This window comes from Lissotriton vulgaris, chromosome 11 (genome assembly GCF_964263255.1).
Source record: "Lissotriton vulgaris chromosome 11, aLisVul1.2, whole genome shotgun sequence".
Lineage (NCBI taxonomy): Eukaryota > Metazoa > Chordata > Amphibia > Caudata > Salamandridae > Lissotriton > Lissotriton vulgaris.
The window spans coordinates 390,884,843-390,903,931 of NC_141699.1; the positions used below are offsets into that span (position 1 = coordinate 390,884,843).

Below are 19,089 nucleotides of genomic sequence, written 5' to 3' on the forward strand. Positions count from 1 at the left end.
CCTTAAAACTTTGTCAGTAAAATCATAATTTCATACACCCCTTAGAATTATATTTCCAGACAGTGAATCTATGTGGAAATTATCTACATCGTTTGTGGATGTTTTTTTTTAATCTGTCACGAAAATAGCTTTTTTATTTTGGGTGGACTTTGGAAAATCTTGTTATACATGAAAAGCAACCTAAAACACTGCTGAAAGAAGGGGGAACAAGTCGACACAGCAAGAAATTGTGGAAGAACAAAGCATTTCAGGGCACTTCACTTAGCTCCCACCCACAGCTCTCAATTACTTCCCATCCAGTGTCTGCCAAAATTGGATCAAACCCTACATATGGCAATTGGCCTAGCCGCTATTAGGTGAATGAAGACTACATTAAAGAGCCCTAAATGCTTTTATTGTAAATCTGTAAAGTAAAATCAGGTAGGGATACGTATTTAACCATGGCTGCATCCATATTTTGAAGTGATACTGCTTAACCTTCAATTAAATACTTAACATAGGAAACACCTCAACATATGTTTAAACAAATTAACTGAATATTCTTATCGAGTTGATCTTTTCAATAAACCTCTTTAAATTCAAATAAAACAAATGTGAGTTAAACTATCAGCCAATAGACAATGTATTTATTCTTTAAGGCTTGAAATACTTGTTTTATAATCTCAACCCCTTAATCTGTGAAACTACGGTACAAGAGTTGAAGTAATAGAAAAATAACAATCAATATATATTGATTGCACACAGGCATTACTATCTCATTATTTAAACAACCAGGTATTAATGCCTCCATAACATTTTTACTCTTCTTATCAAAGTTTGAAATGTTAATTTCGTTTTGATTATATTAAGGTCAAAGCCATTAAGTGGAACCAATGTGTTTCTGGAAGAAATATTTTTTTTAAATCACCAGGCCAACCTTATCTGCTCTTATTCCTCTTACGAGTCTTCTGTTAATTTCTTCTATGCAATTGTTTATACAGGTATGCTTTATGTATATATGTGTTTGTTTATTTATTGATTATTTATTTTCTTGTGTTCTTAAGAGTGGATGTAAAACCAGTGTGAGCACATAAGTGTAACAATACTAAATGTTTCAAGCAGGAATTCCAAATTAAAAATAGATTTCATACAGAAACAGTGAATTTGTATATAGTGGGTAATATCAAGAAGTTTGGCTGAGAGTAACAAATGTGGCAGTGGGTGTCATTACAGATGCAGGATGTCCATTTGGCCCTTGGGTGGGCTATGTGGGTAGAGAGATCTTGATAATCCATGGCACCCAAGTAGTGACTGACCGGAAAACATGTATGGGTAGAATGAACTTTGTAAACAGAGTAGGTGGTCTGCCACAGCTGATGGTGCTAGCAGTTGTGATTCACCTAAACAATTCTTGTATAAGGGGGCAATAACAAGAGCAACAAAGTGGCTTTAGGGTGTGTTTTTACTCCTTCATAGATTACACAAACAGATGGAGAATGCAGACTAGAATTGAGACCTGAACCTTCACTTTCAGGTGCTTTTTAAAGTGGGGTGTTTTAAGCCTTTCTATATTGAAAGGAAGGATTTGCAATCTACTTTTATACACGGACTGATGTGAGGAAAAACTGATAGTACAAATACCAGTTTTTAACTTTCCAGAAAAGAGAGCACAGTTAGTTTTCATTTTCTCTTTGCTAAGTTCTAGAAAACCAAAGTAAATGTGACCTGCAGCTCAAGATCACATCACAGGTCAGTGCTAAAAAACATAACTATTTCTGATGAGTGATGCGGAGAAGACCAAGTTGAGTCCTCTTATGAATGAGCCACCATGTGAAATTAACTAGGCCTTTGTACTATCATGAATGGATTTCTACAACAGTTTAGAACAGGGCCCTAAAGAAAGACATCTCAGATCTTCATAGAAATCTACAATCAAGCAAACAAGTGTGCGTGAAGCACGTAAATTCACTTCACTCTTTCTCCTAAAGGGGTGCAGTAATAAAACTGAAAGCACCACACTGGTTTTACAGCATTCAGAAGCAACGGACCAAAATGCTTAAAGTAGACTGCACTTAAGTAAACCTTTAGCTGCATCCTAGGGTAGGGCATTATGATCCTGGTCACCCAGATTAGACTTCACAATAATAAGTCCAGGACTGAATGTTGGGGCTACAATTCTGGAGCCTCTTAGGCCATAGCTGAGGACCAATCCATCCTGTTAGTCTTCAAGTGAGCCAATATGACAACTGTTTGTTTACAGATGTTTTTGCGTAAATCCAAGAAACTACTTTAGCCAATTAATAATGGACCTGAACGTACCAAAGATAGTTTTCAGGCCTCCACAGAATCAACCTTTGAGGTTTTGATACAAAAGTCCTCCCAATTTATATGACTGGATGCCTCAGAGTATCAATTTTGCGTGATTCATACCTATTTTACACATCAGAAAGGATGGGTATTGTATAAAGCACGCTATAGGAGAGTCGTAGATGTTATTTGTGACCGATTACAGGTTAAGTCTTGCAAGGGTGGACCACCAATGGAAAATCAAGCATGCCCTGGACATTTAGGCAAAGAGACAGAATGGGTCCCCTTCACTCAAGTTGGAAAGTAAAGCATAGCCTTAATTGGGGTGTAGTGGAGTCCTCGTTCACCTTGGCCACAACCCTGCTTAGCTATGCCCCTGGAATCAACTCAGTTCTCAAAGTTAATAAAGGAGGCTCAGAAGCCTTGTTAAACATCAATAATGCAGTATGAGCCTGTATCCATATTTATAGGGTCCCTAAAAAAATGTCTCTCCCTGTTTATAAACTATCAGCAGAGGTGGCAACGAAACAAACTGAGCTGGCTAGTTCGCATAGGTAGTCAAGGGCAGAACCTAAATATTAGCATATAGCACTGTGGATCTGGAATCTTAACCATGGAAGTACATAACTCTGCCCAAAAAATTAAAGTGTACATTATTAAGTGAGGACAATAGCCGATTTAAACAAGGGAACACAGGGCATCTAGCGCACATTTCAAACTTTAACACGAAGGATTAAAGGTCATAGACTCATCCGATTATTTTATTTTTCCAGCATAATTTCTATTGCTTTTGTAAGTATTACTTTGGTTAGCATTAGTAGCTGAATCTTAACTGTACGCAGCCGCCATCTTTAGCCCTCCTTGCTATTCCAAGACTCACTTCGAGATGTAGAGAGTAACATTACTTTGTTAGTTTATGTGAATGCAATGGCTTAGTGCTCCCCACTAAATAACAAAGTAATATGTGCCTCTCTTTCAACTGAAATGTGTATGAACGCAGCTGTTAAATGTTAACTTTCAGATGTTAAAATTGTGAAAAAAGTGACAGAAGGTATATTGGAGAAATAAAAAGACTGAATGATTTCGAAACATATTGTGGGCGACTCCACACTGAAACGAATGGGTTGGAACCTTGCCTTTTATGTATGGGAGACACGGATACCAGGTTGTTTCAATAAAGACATGGAACATACCTTTTACTATATACGACTTTCCCCTCACCACTGATATATGCATAGAACTGCCTAAAAATCTAAAACTGAGGTCCGTAATACAACTAAATTTAGAAAAATTTAAATAGCATTTTACAAAATCGTTAACTGGCGAATCCCTAAGATTTACAATACATTCCCAACTTTTAGTTTTCTGTTAAAGGTAAAATGGATTATAGGAGAGAAAAAAAAATCAATCCATTGGGGAAATATTTGTATACTTTCCTCAACTTCATATTTCAAAATCTGTATTGCTCACTCATTTTTAGGTCACTTCAAAATATGGATTTGTACACACCAGGACAACAGAAGGACTGGTTAAACTCTGACAAAGGAATGTGTGTGTTGAAATACACTCTCGGACACTTACAGGAGTTTCCTCAGAGTGTGACTTGAAAAGATAATTAAAGGGAGCATTTTACCCAACACACTCCACTGAAAAAAACTGGTAACAACCGAAATAGTCTTTGTAATTGAATGTTCTGGTATATTTTCTAGTGATGAACAGAGGGACTCTAAAAAATATTGGTTGCCAGAGTCTCAGAGGGCATCTCTCACAGAGGTGGTAAAAACGGGAGAGGAATAGTTGCTGGAGCTTTTTTGGACAAGGACACGGAAACCTACATTCCACTAAGAAAGGTTCTGCATGTATTTGTGAGGCTGAAGTAAACAGACAGACGTCCCTTTGGATGAAGGGTGCCGGGCAAGCTTTCTGTGAGGCCTCTTTCTGTAATGATATGGGGATGTTCCACAGATATAGTACCAGAATTGGGTTAGGGGAACACCAGAAGCACATGGTGAGGCTGAATGAGAGGTATGGAGGAAGAGGTCATGGAGCATGGGTGGTGGAAGGGGGAAGAGGAGGAGGAGGAGGAGGCGGTTATAGGTATGGTAGGTTGGGTCTTCTACTCACCTTGCATCCGCCTCGCTGTAATATTCCCTGGCGACAATATCTTCAAACAGCTCCCCACCAGTCACCCTGAAACAGAAAAAGAACATGAGAAGCTGAAAATAATATCTGAGCAATAGCAGGCAATAATTAACCAAATGGAACATGAAGCAATTCTGGGTCCAATCTCTTGATATTTGTAACCAACGCCATTTGGGTCAAAGCAGCTGATTTAGATTAAGGAGTACGGTGTTTGCTCTGTCAGAGGGTGGTTACTCAAGGGTTTTTGAAAAAACAGCCTGTTTTAGAAAATGAGGTTTGCCTCCTTCTACAGACAGAATTTAGTTATCCTGTCAAACCCCTATTCCACTTTACTAGCTCTTCCCTTTCTTGATATAAATAGGGAACATTCCCAGTAGATGTCCTGTTTTTTCATGTGTCACTTCCACAGAAGATATGCTTTGCCTATCTTCCTTCTGTAGGTGGTACAGCCTGGTACAGTCCATGTGCTGGTACAGTCCATGTGTTGCTTTGCCCTCTTAACTTTCCTCTTCTGCAGTTTGTTAGTTGGTTCAGGTCATTCCTGTGAGGGTGTTGTTCTCTAATCTGTATGCGTTTCCTTTGCCCAACCTCCTCTCTTTCATTGGGCCATCCACTGATAGTGGCTGCTTGAACTTAGTGTCCTCTTACACTACCTTGCCATTCCAGGCCCGTGCTTCTTTCCTAATTACTTTTTGCTTTACACTAAACTCAGGGGTGTAGCTCAGTCAATGAGATTCAGAGGGGTGAGTCTAAAACTTCCCAACTAACAAAATAAGTGGGCTGCAGGGTGGAGGGCTAAGATGACCAAGGTTCAGGATGGACTGTCTACTTGAGGAACAGGGTCAGCACTAGGTAGGCCTTTCTAGAGTGGCACAGTGGGTGAAAAATTATGGCTTGGAATGCTACCCCAAGCAATTGCCACTGGTTAGATTATTTGTAAGTATGCATCCCTTCACCTTATTGGTCTTTTATTGCCAGTAGTATGCCTGGAAACTTGGGACTGGGGCAGCTTTCCAAGCCTACTACTTCCAATACTTGTGAATTCCGAAAAGTAGTAAATTTGCTCCCATTTAAGTAGTATTTCTAGGGAGTTCAGATTTTCTGTTTTTTGGGAAAACCAGTCAATATCTATATTTAAGAACCTGATTCAGAAACTGAGCAAGTTAAAACCTCTTAAGGAAATAAAAATGGCGAAATAAAATGCCAGATATGGCAGACTCAACTCGGGGCCCCCTGACCCAAGTACCAAACCAAAAATGAATGTGAAGGGTGTCACACTGGAAACATCCCTGTTAAAGGTACGCCTCTACCCCTTACCTGCGCCCGGTAGTTCTCTCTGGGAACTCATGACTGATCACATCAATACAACGGCCTGGAGTCCCTGCCCGAGATCACTTATTTTAAAAGTATTTTCACCACACTCATTCTTATAGGTCTCAGCTACAAGAAGTCTTGATGGTCGAGTTGTCAAATCAGTGCATTTTTCTAGACATCTATGTGTTCGTATATACAGATATCCAGAATGTAGTATTGTATTGTTACAATTGTTCAGTGAGGGACAGGGCCATGACTCGTGAGAGACTAAGCTTCATGTGGGCCATGATGCCCCTCCCCTAACAATAGTAGTATTTCCTCGATCTATATTTCCCCATCTGCATTCTATTTCTATTATCCACGTTTCTCCTATCTACATTTTTCTTTAATTTTGAGCAATAAAATGTTGATTTGATTGCTTCTGTTTTTAGGTCGAACCTGGGTAGCGCATGTGCTGCTCTGCAAGCCATGCTGTATTTGGAGTATGTACTTGAAGCCCTGTCCACTCTCCACCCATATTTGTCATTGGCTTCTGTCATTGTCCATCGTAAACGCTGGCTTCTGGTTCGTTATTAGGCCTGTTAGTCCCTCGTTAGTACCGCCTTGTCTTTCTTTGTAACTTCCCATGATGACGGGCCCTTTTACTTTGGTTGTTACACGGTACGTCTTCTTTAGTCTGTAAGCACTATTTTTTTAATGAGTTTCTCTTACTGAAGGAGGGTCGCTCATGCGCAGTTCTGATTACCGGCTTGTTTATTTAACTTTTAGCTAACAGGGAGCTCTTCGGGGTCCATGGGAGACAGAAGGCGGCAACTCAGCGATGCCTTCAAGAATTTGGAATGCAATAGGTCTCACATTTGCAAGAGTTTAAGCTATTGGCATTGTAAATGACAATGCCTTTTATTTACGTTTTTAAAAAAACACATAAATAAAAGGCATTGTCATCTACAATGCCAATAGCTAAAACTCGTGTATATGTGAGACCTATTGTATTGCAGATGCTTGCCCTTTTTTCTTGAGTTTTTCTGCACTTTATACTTTAATTTAATGGTGGATGGTTATTGACTTTAATTCCATAGCATTGCAGAAGGAGTTAAAACTCTTGAGACTGCTAGCGCCAGTGAATCAAAAGAGAACTTTAAAGAGTCTTTCTGTCCTATTTGCAATCCTCTCTATTTGTGTATTGTGGGAACTTGGGTAAAGTCTCTGAGACCTCTAGTCACTCTTCCACTTCTGCCCTGCCACGCAGTTTTATACACAATTTGCAAAATAAGGTGTAACTGATTGGAAGTGAGGTGGGGAAGTCCTTAAGTCGGGTCCAAGGTAGCGAGCCTACCATTTCTAGGAACTGCCTTCTCATCCTTGATGATTGGATTTACTTACAGAACAACTTTATTAATCCACTGATTCGGAGTCTCAATGGATCTTATGAGCATGCCTGACTTGTAGTGGCCAAGTCCTCAGGAGCCTCACTGACATTTGACACTAAGTCAACAGCTACAGACTGAACGGAATATTTTTTCACAGGCCACAGAAGTATCTAGGACATACTGGAATGAAATCAACAGATTCTGTCTGCAGCTCATTTTGGTGCACTTTTACACTTCTTCATATGAGCACTTTTCATCACTGTGCACTATGACGTCTGCACAACTTACAGTTGTATTATTTGTGTGTACCTGCAACCTGTATATACACTTTATTACAAGCATTAATTGTACAAACTTACAACGTCTTTTGCTTGGTCCTTGTGTTGTTGCTGTGTAATCTAGCTAAAAAACAAAAATGCATGGGTAGCCTATTGTGAAATTTGCTTTGACTATCCAAAAAAGGTGCATTTGGCAGAGTTACTGCATACTGTATAATCAACTATGCTTTATAAATGTATTACTACGAACCACTGATTATATGATTCTCTAATATAACTAGGTTCCTAAAAGAATAGCAGGTGAGCCAATTTTAAAGTCTCACCTGTCGACAACACATATGCTGTAGCTGCAAGGGGTATTGTGAACTGTAAGGGGCTAGAGGCCAGTTAATTGCTTACCATTCGTTGACTTCGAAGTCAACCCTCATATTCTCCAATTTCACCCTATTAGGAGATTTTAATATTCACCTAGATGCTCAAAAGGACATGGGTGCACAGAATTTCCTGGAAATCATGGATACACTTGGCCTGGTTCAGCGGATATCCACACCAACCCATTATGCAGGCCACATTCTGGATGGTATTTGCTCTAATCTCATGACCCTTCTAGTCAAGGCCCCAGTTAGCTTAACCTGGTCCGATCACAAGCTTATACCTCTAGAAATTAAATACTAGCACATGAAAAACCTAAAGAGCGACATCCCCACCACTCAAAACATCAGACTCAGGTGGAATGATATGGCAACCCTCCCACACCTCAGTCTAGGAACCTCAGTTTGCAGGCCTAGGCTGTCGGGACATCCAGCAGTAGATAATCAATGTTTCATGCAGTAGATGTCCTCTCAGAGGTCGTTTTGCACCTCCGCTCACACAAAATAACAGACCGTTTAAGAAACCATCTGCCCCATGGTACACCCAAAACCTGAAACAACTACATAGTTACTGCAGGATTTTGGAACGTATATGGCGACAAAAATATGAACAGGTGGAACTAAGCAAGTATAAAGCAGCTCTTAAAAACTCCCACTAACAAATCAAAGCTGCCAAGAAAACCTATTTCACCTAACTGCTTAAACTGGCCAATGCAAACATAAAAAACATCTTTAAGATAGTGAACTCTTTCACTAACCCCATATCCCTCAAACAGGAGATCCCCCCCATCACAGTCTCTCTGCGGCAGTATAGCAGACTACTTCGAACAGAAGGTTCAGTCATTACAACAAGATTTCCCAGTACCCTCCGTTTCTCTCGCTACTACAACTACTGATCTAGAAAACAATAGACCACCCCTTCGAGTTTTTCAAGCCATTAGCCTAGACCAATCCTATCAGGCTACTCTCGCAGTTAAATTGGGTTCTCCTTTTGACCCATGCCCCCCCCTTAATTCTACATGCTAAGACAGATACTGTCAATCCAGTCATCAATAATATAATAAATGCTTCCCTGTCGTTAGCAGAAGTTCCAAATGAATGGAAACTTGAGGCAGTTAAACCCCTCCAAAAGAAACAACTTGCTGATCTCACCACCCATACCAATCTACGACCCATCTCCCTACTTCTATGTCTGAGTAGGATTACTGAAAAACTTGTTAACTCAACTTGTGACTTATCTGGAAGGAGCCAATATCTTACACCCTAATCAATCAGGTTTCAGGCCTCAGCATTCTACGGAATCAGCCCTCCTGTACACCGCTGAATCCCTTAAAGCCGCTCTAGACCAGGGAAGGATTGCTGCATTGGTCTTATTAGACCTATCAGCTGCCTTCGATATGGTCTCACATTTTATTCTCCTGGACGGTCTCGAGTCATATGGTATCTCTCATCTCGTCCTGACTTGGCTAAAATCATTTCTACAAAACCGAAGACAAGTCATTACTCTCTGACAATACCAGTCAGTAGAAAAATCCCAGCTCTCCGGGGTTCCACAAGGATCCATTCTCAGTCCAGTGCTTTTCAATGTCTATATGGCCCCTCTGATTGGTCTGATGTCGTCCTTTAACATCAAGACCATCTCATATGCGGACGATACGCAGCTAATTCTGGTCTTAGATTAAAAAAAAAAAAACACTAGCTGAGGAAAATCTTCGTCAATGTCTCACAACAGTCTTTAATTGGATGAAAACAAATCATTTAACATGTAACTCGTAAAAAACAGAAATCATGCCACTGGATAAAGTGAACATCTTCTTCCCTACTCTATGGTGGCCTTCTGACAATCCTCCTCCCCCCAACACAGTAATGGTAGCTAGGAATTTGGGGGTCAAATTTGACTCCGCACTATCCTTCCAGCAAGAATCCCTAACAGTGGCTGGGACCTACTCCCATCTGATAAAGTCACTGAAAAAGATCTTTGACTGTGCCACACCATACTCTTCGGCCCAGATTTGCATGGTATGGGCCACACCATACTCTTAGATCATTTAACGCATATTTACTAAAAAACCCTGCTTTCAGATGTGTCTTAAAAGGGAGGAAATCAATTGCGTTGATTGGGACCAATGATTGGAACCAACTCCCCAACCACTTACGTTTCATTCAATCACAAACCCACTTCAGGAAAGCTCTGAAAACCGGGATTTTTAGGCCCCCTGATGCTCTATGTAGAGCACACATCTAATCGGTGGAGCCGTGACTGGCTGATTCTTATTATAGAAACAGCTCAAGAACTAATAGAAATAGAAAAACAGGAAATTGAGGGACTAGAAATACAGTTAAAACAAAATCCAGCATTAGAAGATGCAAAGAGAAAACTAGAGGAATTACAAATGGAAACAAAGTTACAGGGAATATTTAACTAAAAAAGTTAAGAAGTTCAAGAAAGACGTAGCGAGGTACAGTGTGGAAGGGGTTTACCCATATACTAATAAGGATTACTTTGACAATAAGAAAGAACAGAGGTGGGAGAAACCCCCAATTCCAGAGACCACTCTATTCAAGAGGTGGAAGTAAAAGCATAACTTTCTCTGAGACCTCTGGCTCCAGTAGCGATGAGGAGGAGAAAGGATCACATAGAAACAGAGGGGGATCATCATTTAAGCGGGAGACTTTTTTAGGGAGACGCCACAACCGAGGACAACAGGGTTTCAGAGGTTACAACCGACAGGAAGCCAGGAGGAACCATCAACCTCAGAATGGCGGGCAGGAATATCTAGCCATGAGGAACAAACAGTATTGGAGATGAATGAACTCCCCATAATTAAGTTATCCCAAAGGATACTTAGTAAGGAGGAGCAAGATGTGTTACAAAGAGGATTCAGCTTCAACCCCACTTCTGAAGAAAATAGGTTTGAATTAGAAAGTGACCTTAGAAACTTTCAGAAAAATCAGGTTAAATAGGTTTTTGAAGATAAAATGTATACACCCCAACCCAATGTGTCTGGTTTTAAACCTACATCCACCTTCACACTGAGTTTGGCCCAAATTGACAAAAATACAGAAATTTTCGAAAAGGTGGTAGAAATGGAAATCAAGAATATGAGAAAGACAGTGCAAAAGAACTTCAATAACAATTTATCGAAAGAACACAGAAAGGCATTAACAAACCTACAGGAATGTGATCAGCTGACTATAAAACCTGCTGACAAGAGGGAGGGGGGGAGGGAGTAGTTTTATTCGATTCGCTGAAATTTGAAGACAAGATGAGAGAACTTCTTAATGTGAAGGAACATTATAAGCGGATTAAATTTACAGAAGTAGGCAGATTAAGGAAAGAGGTAGAAATGCTGCTCAATGTAGGAAAAGAGGAAGGTTGTATATGTGCAAATGGATATAAATTCTTACTGAATGCACATCCAGTGATTCCGGCAATTTATGGATTGCGGAAAATCCACAAAAATGTATCTAATCCACCCATGAGGCCTATAGTAAGCAGCATTGGGTCAATATTGGAACATCTTAGTAGGTATGTGGACTTCTTCCTTAAAACAATTGTAGGGAGACACAGATCATATCACAAAGATCCTGCCCACTGCCCACGCAATAACGATTTTTGAAGGTCAGGGCTTCAACAGGGTGACCCAATTATGGGTCACCCTGGACATTGAAGCCCTGTATACCAATATCCCCCAAGACAACGCAATTGAGGTCATTTCTGCCATCTTGGAGGGCGAAGAGCTCAATTGAGGGAATAAAGACTTCATAATGTCCTGTATCAAAATGGTGCTAAAGAACAATATGTTCCTGTTCAAGGAGGAAGTTTACCTTCAGACTAAGGGAACCAGCATGGGGGCCACTTGTGTCCCCAGTCTAGCCTGTCTGTATGTTGGAGACTTCGAACAACGACATGTCTTCAATGAGATTGCCCCTTATTACGAGAACATCACATGCTGGCACCGTTTCATAGATGATATTATTTTCATATGGAACGGTGCCAGCATGGCTCTAGAGGAGCTCCTGGAGTGGATCAATTTGGGGGACCCTAATCTAAAATTCACTGCCCATTACAGCGATTCTAGGGTTGAGTTCCTTGACATTATAATCAAAATGAGGAGGATCAACTACAAGTGGAGCTTTACACCAAGCCCACTGACAAGAACACACTTCTACAATATACTAGCAATCACCCTCATTCACAGAAAAATAATATTCCCTTTGGGGAATTCTTTAGACTACGAAGAAATTGTACAACACTAGTGGATTTTTACCACCATGCAGAATATATGTAAAAGAAATTTAAAGCGAGAGGCTACCCTAACAAATTGATCAAGAACTCACTAAAAAGAGCAAGATTTTATGATAGGGAGAGCTTGCTGGATCCGAATAAGACCAAAAAAATTGTAGCATCAGGAAGACTTGTGTTTGTAACACAATACTCACACATAAGTAATCAGATTAAACATATTGTCAACAGGAATTGGAAAATCCTGAATTATGGTACTGACAAACAATTGGATAACCCCCTCTTCTCATTCAGAAGGAATAAAACGATAAGAAACTCATTGGTTAGAACTTACAAGACAACAGAAGGTAAACAAAACACATTAATGGGCGAGCCTGCTAAAGGCAATTATAGATGCCGGACGTGTTCTATATGTCCACAGTGTCTAGAAAATAAAAGTATTACTTTTGCTGGAAAAAAACCAACGGCCAATATATTAAATAACTGCTGCAGCAAAAATGTGGTCTATCTCCTTATTTGTCCATGTGGACTACGATACGTAGGCAAGACGAGCAGAGAACTACGCACACGCATCCTGGAACACAAATCAGCCATTAGAACTAATAAGGCCAATGCTGCTTTAACAGATCACTTCATCAACAATAATCATGAGTGCAATGAGTTTCAATGGTTTATTCTGGAAAAGTAGTGATCCAACAGGAGGGAAGGTGACCTTGACCAGAAAAGAAAGAAGAGGGAACAATGGTTCATGTGTTACCTTAACACAGTAAAGGCAGGCCTTAACTCGAGGGAAGACTGGGTCAGAATTATACAAACATAGATGGAGGTGACGACAATTACTCCTGTAACCCTGTCCAGAGGGTGAGGTTCATGCTCCTTTTAGATAAACAGACAATAGAAAAATACCTAAAATAAATAGGGATAGCCATAACAATCAGAAGGGCAGAGTATGAAAGGGCTTCACAAATAGTGCCTGTAGGAAATCAGAGATAATATAGCTTATAGTAGAATTTGAATGGGTAACGCATGCAGTGTCCATAAAGAAACTGGAAAGAATATAACTGATATATTTTTCCCCAATAATCAAGTTAGAAACAATGATACCCGAGATCAGAGACACATGTAGAATGAGGGACCACAACGAGCGTGCATAAAAGAATAGCAATCATGAGACTTAACAGGGCATCATTCGCAGTAACCATTGGAACAATAAAGTTGAGGTGTCCCGTTTAACCACCATGTGAGAGATTAGGGCACTCCCAATGATAGGCATTCGTAGCGATCTCTGGAAGATGCCTAACTTTACGATGGAAATAGTATCTAGGAAGGAGGAAGGGAACCTACCAGATACTTTTGAAAGAAATATACAATTCTTTCAATTTTCGTTCACGGAACACGCCAACAGAAACAATTTAGGGAAACATAGTGTTACCAGGGAAACAAACAACGTAGCAGGAAATAAACGGACTGGTCTCACGTGCCCACATTCACCTATGAGCAAACAGCTCTAAAAAAAAAAAACACTAAAAAAAAGGAGAAACACTTAGAGGTGACGCAATAGCATGAGCGAATAGGAAGGCGGAGATCATCGCAGAAGAAGCTTTAACTAAGGAAACACACTCCCACTTAGAAAAGAAAGGCGGGGAAAGCACGCAATTAGGACCAATCAGGGAACACAACACTTAAGCTAAATAGGAGGCATACACTCGAGTTTCTGGCGGATCGTAACGACACTAGACACCCAGATGCTGAAAGTTTTATCGCCATTCCTGAGGTGAGGCCGGCTGATATTGGAGACGAGGGGTGAACTTACATTATCCACAATATCCCAAGAACTACAGGTCAATCTCCTTAACCTCTTCGCCGCTAATGACAAGGGTAACTCGTCATGCACTTTCCATATATTTCAATGGAAAATGAATGGAAAGACTCAGGATGCCTTAGCGGCCAAGGGGTTAATAAATGTGGACAGCCAAAATATATGCGAAAATACTAGCGACCAGACTAAATACATTCCTACCCAAACTCATACACTGCTCACAGGTAGGTTACCTCAAAAACAGAATAACCCACGACAACACCAGACTCCTCTGCCACCTAATTAACCACGCCTCCAAAAGCAATAACGCTGCAGTCATGATAGCCTTAGATGCGGAAAAGGCATTCAACAGAGTGTCTTGGCCGTTTCTGGACCACTGTATGCAAAAATTCGGTCTGGGGCCCAACTATAGGAAGATGGTACTAGCAATGTACAGTGAGCCAAAGGCCCGCGTAGTAGTCAATGGCGGCACATCTGAACCACTCACCTTGGAACGGGGCACGCGTCAAGGCTACCCGCTATCCCCGGCCCTCTTCCTACTGGCCCTGGGACCACTCCTAACCATGATAAGAGACAACAAAAACATTACAGGAATTCCAATAGGGGGAGACACGGTCAAGCCAACAGCTTATGCTGATGACATTCTCATCACCACGGAAAACCCAGACCAGTCAATAACCGCGCTTATAGCCACCATAGAACAGTACGCACGTGCTTCTGGTTATAAACTCAACAAAGATAAATCTGAATGCAAACCCTTGAACGTGCACACAACCAGAGAGGTGTTAGGGAACTCGGGGCTGGCATGGCAGAAAAAATCCCTGCAATACCTTGGCCTACAGTTCGAAAAAGATCTCAAGACCACGCTAGATCAGAACGAATTAACACTACTAAACAAACTGAAAGGGAAAATAGAGGCATGGTCACCCAAATTTTTTACATGGTGGGGCAGAATAGAGAATCAAAATGATGCTGACTCCCATGGTGAACTACATGCTCAATATGCTCCCGCTGATCAACACAGGACGAATTCCACAAGGGACTAGATAAACTAATAAACAAGTTCCTGTGGAAAGACAAGAAGCCCAGAATTAGCTTACAAAAACTCAGGCTAAGCAAAAGCCTAGGTGGCCTAAACCTAACCAATTTTAAAACCTTCCAAACAGCCTGTATAGCTAAACAAGGGCTGTACTGGCTAACACCCGAACAAGAGTACACCCCAGCATGGCTCTCACTAGAAAAGAGAAGTTTGAAAGGGCTCGACCCCCTTGCCCTACTCACAGCGACCAAACACCCCGAGATCGCCAATAACCCCATACTCAAGAACACCAGGAACGCCCTCCTTAAAATAGACAAGAAAATGGATACAAGCATTAGGAACCCTGAGTGGGAATCTATATCGTTCAACCCTAAGATAAAGTACCGTGAGAAAAGGCTAGACATGCACTCCTGGTACAAACACAGCATCTCCACTACTAACCAACTGAATACCCTAGGGACACACACCACCTTTGACTCACTTAAGAACGAATACAAACTAAACGACATCGAGCTATACAACTTCCTTAAGATAAAAGTGGCAATCACAAAGGCTGATCTAAACAAGCAGACCCCCCCAATCCTACAATATGCAACTAATCTAAATAAAGTAGGACACCAAACATCTCACCTATACAAACTACTGAGCCCAGGAACATCCAAACTAAACAACAAAGTCATAGCGTACTGGGAATCACTCCTCGACAGGAAACTCAGCGAGAGAGAAAAGTCCAACCTCTGAACGTCAACAACACACAAGAAAGTCACCACACCCTAGCCCAGACCAAATTCTGGCTCATACACAGGGCATACTGGACCCCTGCCCGCCTGGCGGCGATAGGGGTCTGGGACAATGACAAATGCTGGAACTGTGACAAACAGAGGTGACCTTGCCCACCTAATCTTCCACTGCCCTAAAGTAAAAAGATTCTGGTAAAGAATAAGTAAATTCGTGAACAACGCACTGGGCATTTACCTACAGCTAGATTTTCACAGCTTGGCCACGGCCTTCATGGCACCGACAATCCAATCCAGAGAGGACAGAGACCTGTTAGACCTCCTACTCACAGCGGCGGTTAAGACAGTCTTAAACAACTGGAAGGACACAGGGAAGGCGTCTTTCAAGGTCTGGTTTAACTGGATCACCTTCCTTCGGGGAGCCGACACCATAACCTCCAACCACACACCCAAAACCCACGCAAAGAGCAAAATGTGGCTCTCCCTAGATAACTACCTGTCCTCACACAAGCCACCATAGGCCACTAGCCGTGAGGTACGCCACAACCTTCTCAATCAAACCTGTGCACTGTGCTCCACCCAGCATCACAACCCTTCTTTTCTCCTTTCCCACTTTTTCTTTCTTTCTCGGCGTCGGGGGAGACGGGCATGGGCCAAAGACAAATTCTATCACAGAACGAACGCAGCAGTCATGTCACAGAGGCCGTATGTAACCCCACCGGCAAAAATGTCATTGCAACCACTATTTATGCCCCCCCCGTGTAATCTTTTGACTGTAACCCCGTATACTGTACCTTGTATATACAAAACTCTTTCTTTCAATAAAAAATTACTGAAATTAAAAAAGAAACCCTCTAAAGCGGTAGTGGGGCAGTTGTTAACACATGTCCTATTGTGGTTTTCCTTTAAGGACTGTAACTGACATTGAGAAAGCCTACAACTGATATTTACCAGTTGCGAGTCCAGAGTACGGAATTCTTCCCAAATACTTCATATGCCGCAAATACACGGACATCGAGAATAAGGTAATAACGAAAAGGTTTTTGAGTGATACAGACAATAGCGGTTAGAATTGCAACTGACAATAGATTATATGCCTTTTTACAGAGCGATATAGAGCAGGAGCCACAATTGAAAAACATGGGCGACATAGCGGGAATTAATTAGCAGGCAGAACCCGCAGTACGCCTTGTATCAATTTGAATTAACGCGGTGAGAGAATTAACACAAGTTACAATGGGTAATAAATAGCAAATATTAAACAAGTCATAAAAATAGGTAAACAGAGTCTTATTCACCCCTTACCTGCTGGGCAAATTCCCCTGCTCTGCTGGGGGGAGGGGGGCTGAGCTCGTCATGAGCATGCAAGAGGTTAAAGGAGGCTCTATATATTTCTGTGTTCCCCCTTGCATTAGATCAAGCGATGTATAACTCGACACACTAATAATACGTCTAACTAGTGAGACGCCAAAAAAGGTGAGGGAGAAAACAGAACACTCCAGAGATACAAGGTACTCTTTTTTGACATCAAGTGAAATATAAATGCAGGGGTAGGAGGGAACCGTCTTAGAACAATAGATCCCCATGATAGATCAAAGAGTGATGGGACTTTAAGAGCCAAGACCAAAGAATTAGGTGGAGTAACATCATGGGAAAGACATCTAGGGCCCGATGTAGGTAGCCCTTTACCGATCGGAATCGGCCGAAAATACCGATTTTCGGCCGTTTCCGATCCGTAAAGGGCTATCGAGATGTAGGGGCACATTTTCGGTAATTTTACCGAATCGTTATCATTACCGAATCGGTAAATTTACCGAATCGGTAATATTTAGCGATTTGGTAATGATAACGATTCGGTAAAATTACCGAAAATGCAATGTAGGTAGCCAATGTTCCATCAGCACATGGCTTACAGAATCGGTATTTTACCATGGAATACAAATCCATGGTAAAATACCGATTCCTGTGTACATGCACATCTGTGCATGTACACATGTGCCATGTGACAGACAGACGTGCCCTTAGGGCATGTCTGTGTGCCACATTGCACACATGCCCGTTTTGGGGGTGCTAGAGGGTGTCAAAGTGACACCCCCTGCACCCTTGCCAAATTCGGTATTTACCGATTCGGTAAATACCGATTCGGTATTTGACTTTAATCCTATGGGCTTCAAAGGCCCATAGGATTCAATAGCAAATACCGATTCGGTATTTACCGAATCGGTAAATACCGAATTTGTAAGGAATCGGTAACGATTCCAGATGTTGGGACCTACATCCCATTTACCGATTTTGAAATACCGAATCGGTAAAATTCGGTATTTCAAATTCGGTAAATGGGATTTACCTACATCGGGCCCCTAGTTAGGTCCCTGACACATCCCCATACCTGAAATGCTTATCCAGCAAGACATGGGAAAAGGAATTGTATTGTTAATTTGATATGCATACAATGGATGCATTTCTATACTAGAATATTTTCTGTATGCAGTGATGAAAATATCAAATTGTACAGCTATAGAACAATGTTTTTCATGGTAATGTCGGTATTGTAGAAATATGCACTCATTCCTGTATAGACAATGCGAAGATATAAGGGCACAGGATAGGGAACAGAGATGTTAAGTCGATATGTACAGAATGTATTAATTGATTTTATATAGATTTGTTTTATGTAGGGAGGAAAGTATTTTATTACACCGAGACAGATATTGGTTGTCTTGAAAAAGATGGTGCAGTAAACCGAAAACAATTGAAACGTGTCAACGCTACTAAGGGTGCAATCAAAAGGAACAACACAATTGTGTTAAATACAGATTGAATAAATGTATTGACCATAGTGTTTCCAAGTTTTTTACGATGCACATCAGGATTTGACAAGCTTTGAGTCTTACATCTTTTGTCTGTCTCGATTATGCTGGCCATAATCTTTATATGGAAATTGTTTTTGTGAATTACATGTGTTTTATGAATGAGGAAAAGACTGCTCTAACTGGGTTAACTGTCTAGCCTGTACAAGGTTTTATGAGATGTGTAATGAAATGTTAACATATTTTTCTTAAAAATAAAGCATTACTGTAATATACTATGTTTTTTTTTATAATTTAGTGCACTGTGAATTATATATTCGTCTTACCATTTGGTTGTTGGGTCAGGGGAATCTTGTTTTTTATGAACACACATCTAAACCATTTCCCCAGCCACCTGTCTGTTAAGTGATCCACTTAGCGCCATGATGCTCCTCGGAGTGATAGCTGCGCTCTACAAGTGCCTTATAACATAACTCCAGTTTGCTGCATCCTAATTGGCCAGCACTTGCCCATGTCACTTCCTGTTCAACAGTTTGGAGCAGAGACCAAGTACGGATAGATTTATTCCGTCCTCTTCTTGCTGGGCATCAGGTACTGTTTTATTTATTCCTCCCCCATTGCTTCTTCCCCTACCGCTCCCCTTGCTTCTTCCATTCTCATACCCTACCTGTTGTGTT

The 19,089-nt window shown here is 41.1% G+C and overlaps 1 protein-coding gene across 1 annotated transcript in view; it reads right to left on the reverse strand.

The window, feature by feature from the left end:
- Positions 1-19,089, reverse strand: part of LOC147679844 (calcium/calmodulin-dependent protein kinase type II subunit beta-like) — an 820,445-nt gene that overhangs the window by 249,373 nt on the left and 551,983 nt on the right. Inside the window, exon 5 of the mRNA XM_086942481.1 lies at positions 4,411-4,476. Coding sequence (XP_086798607.1) covers positions 4,411-4,476 — 66 coding nt within the window. The remainder of the gene's footprint in view (positions 1-4,410; positions 4,477-19,089) is intronic.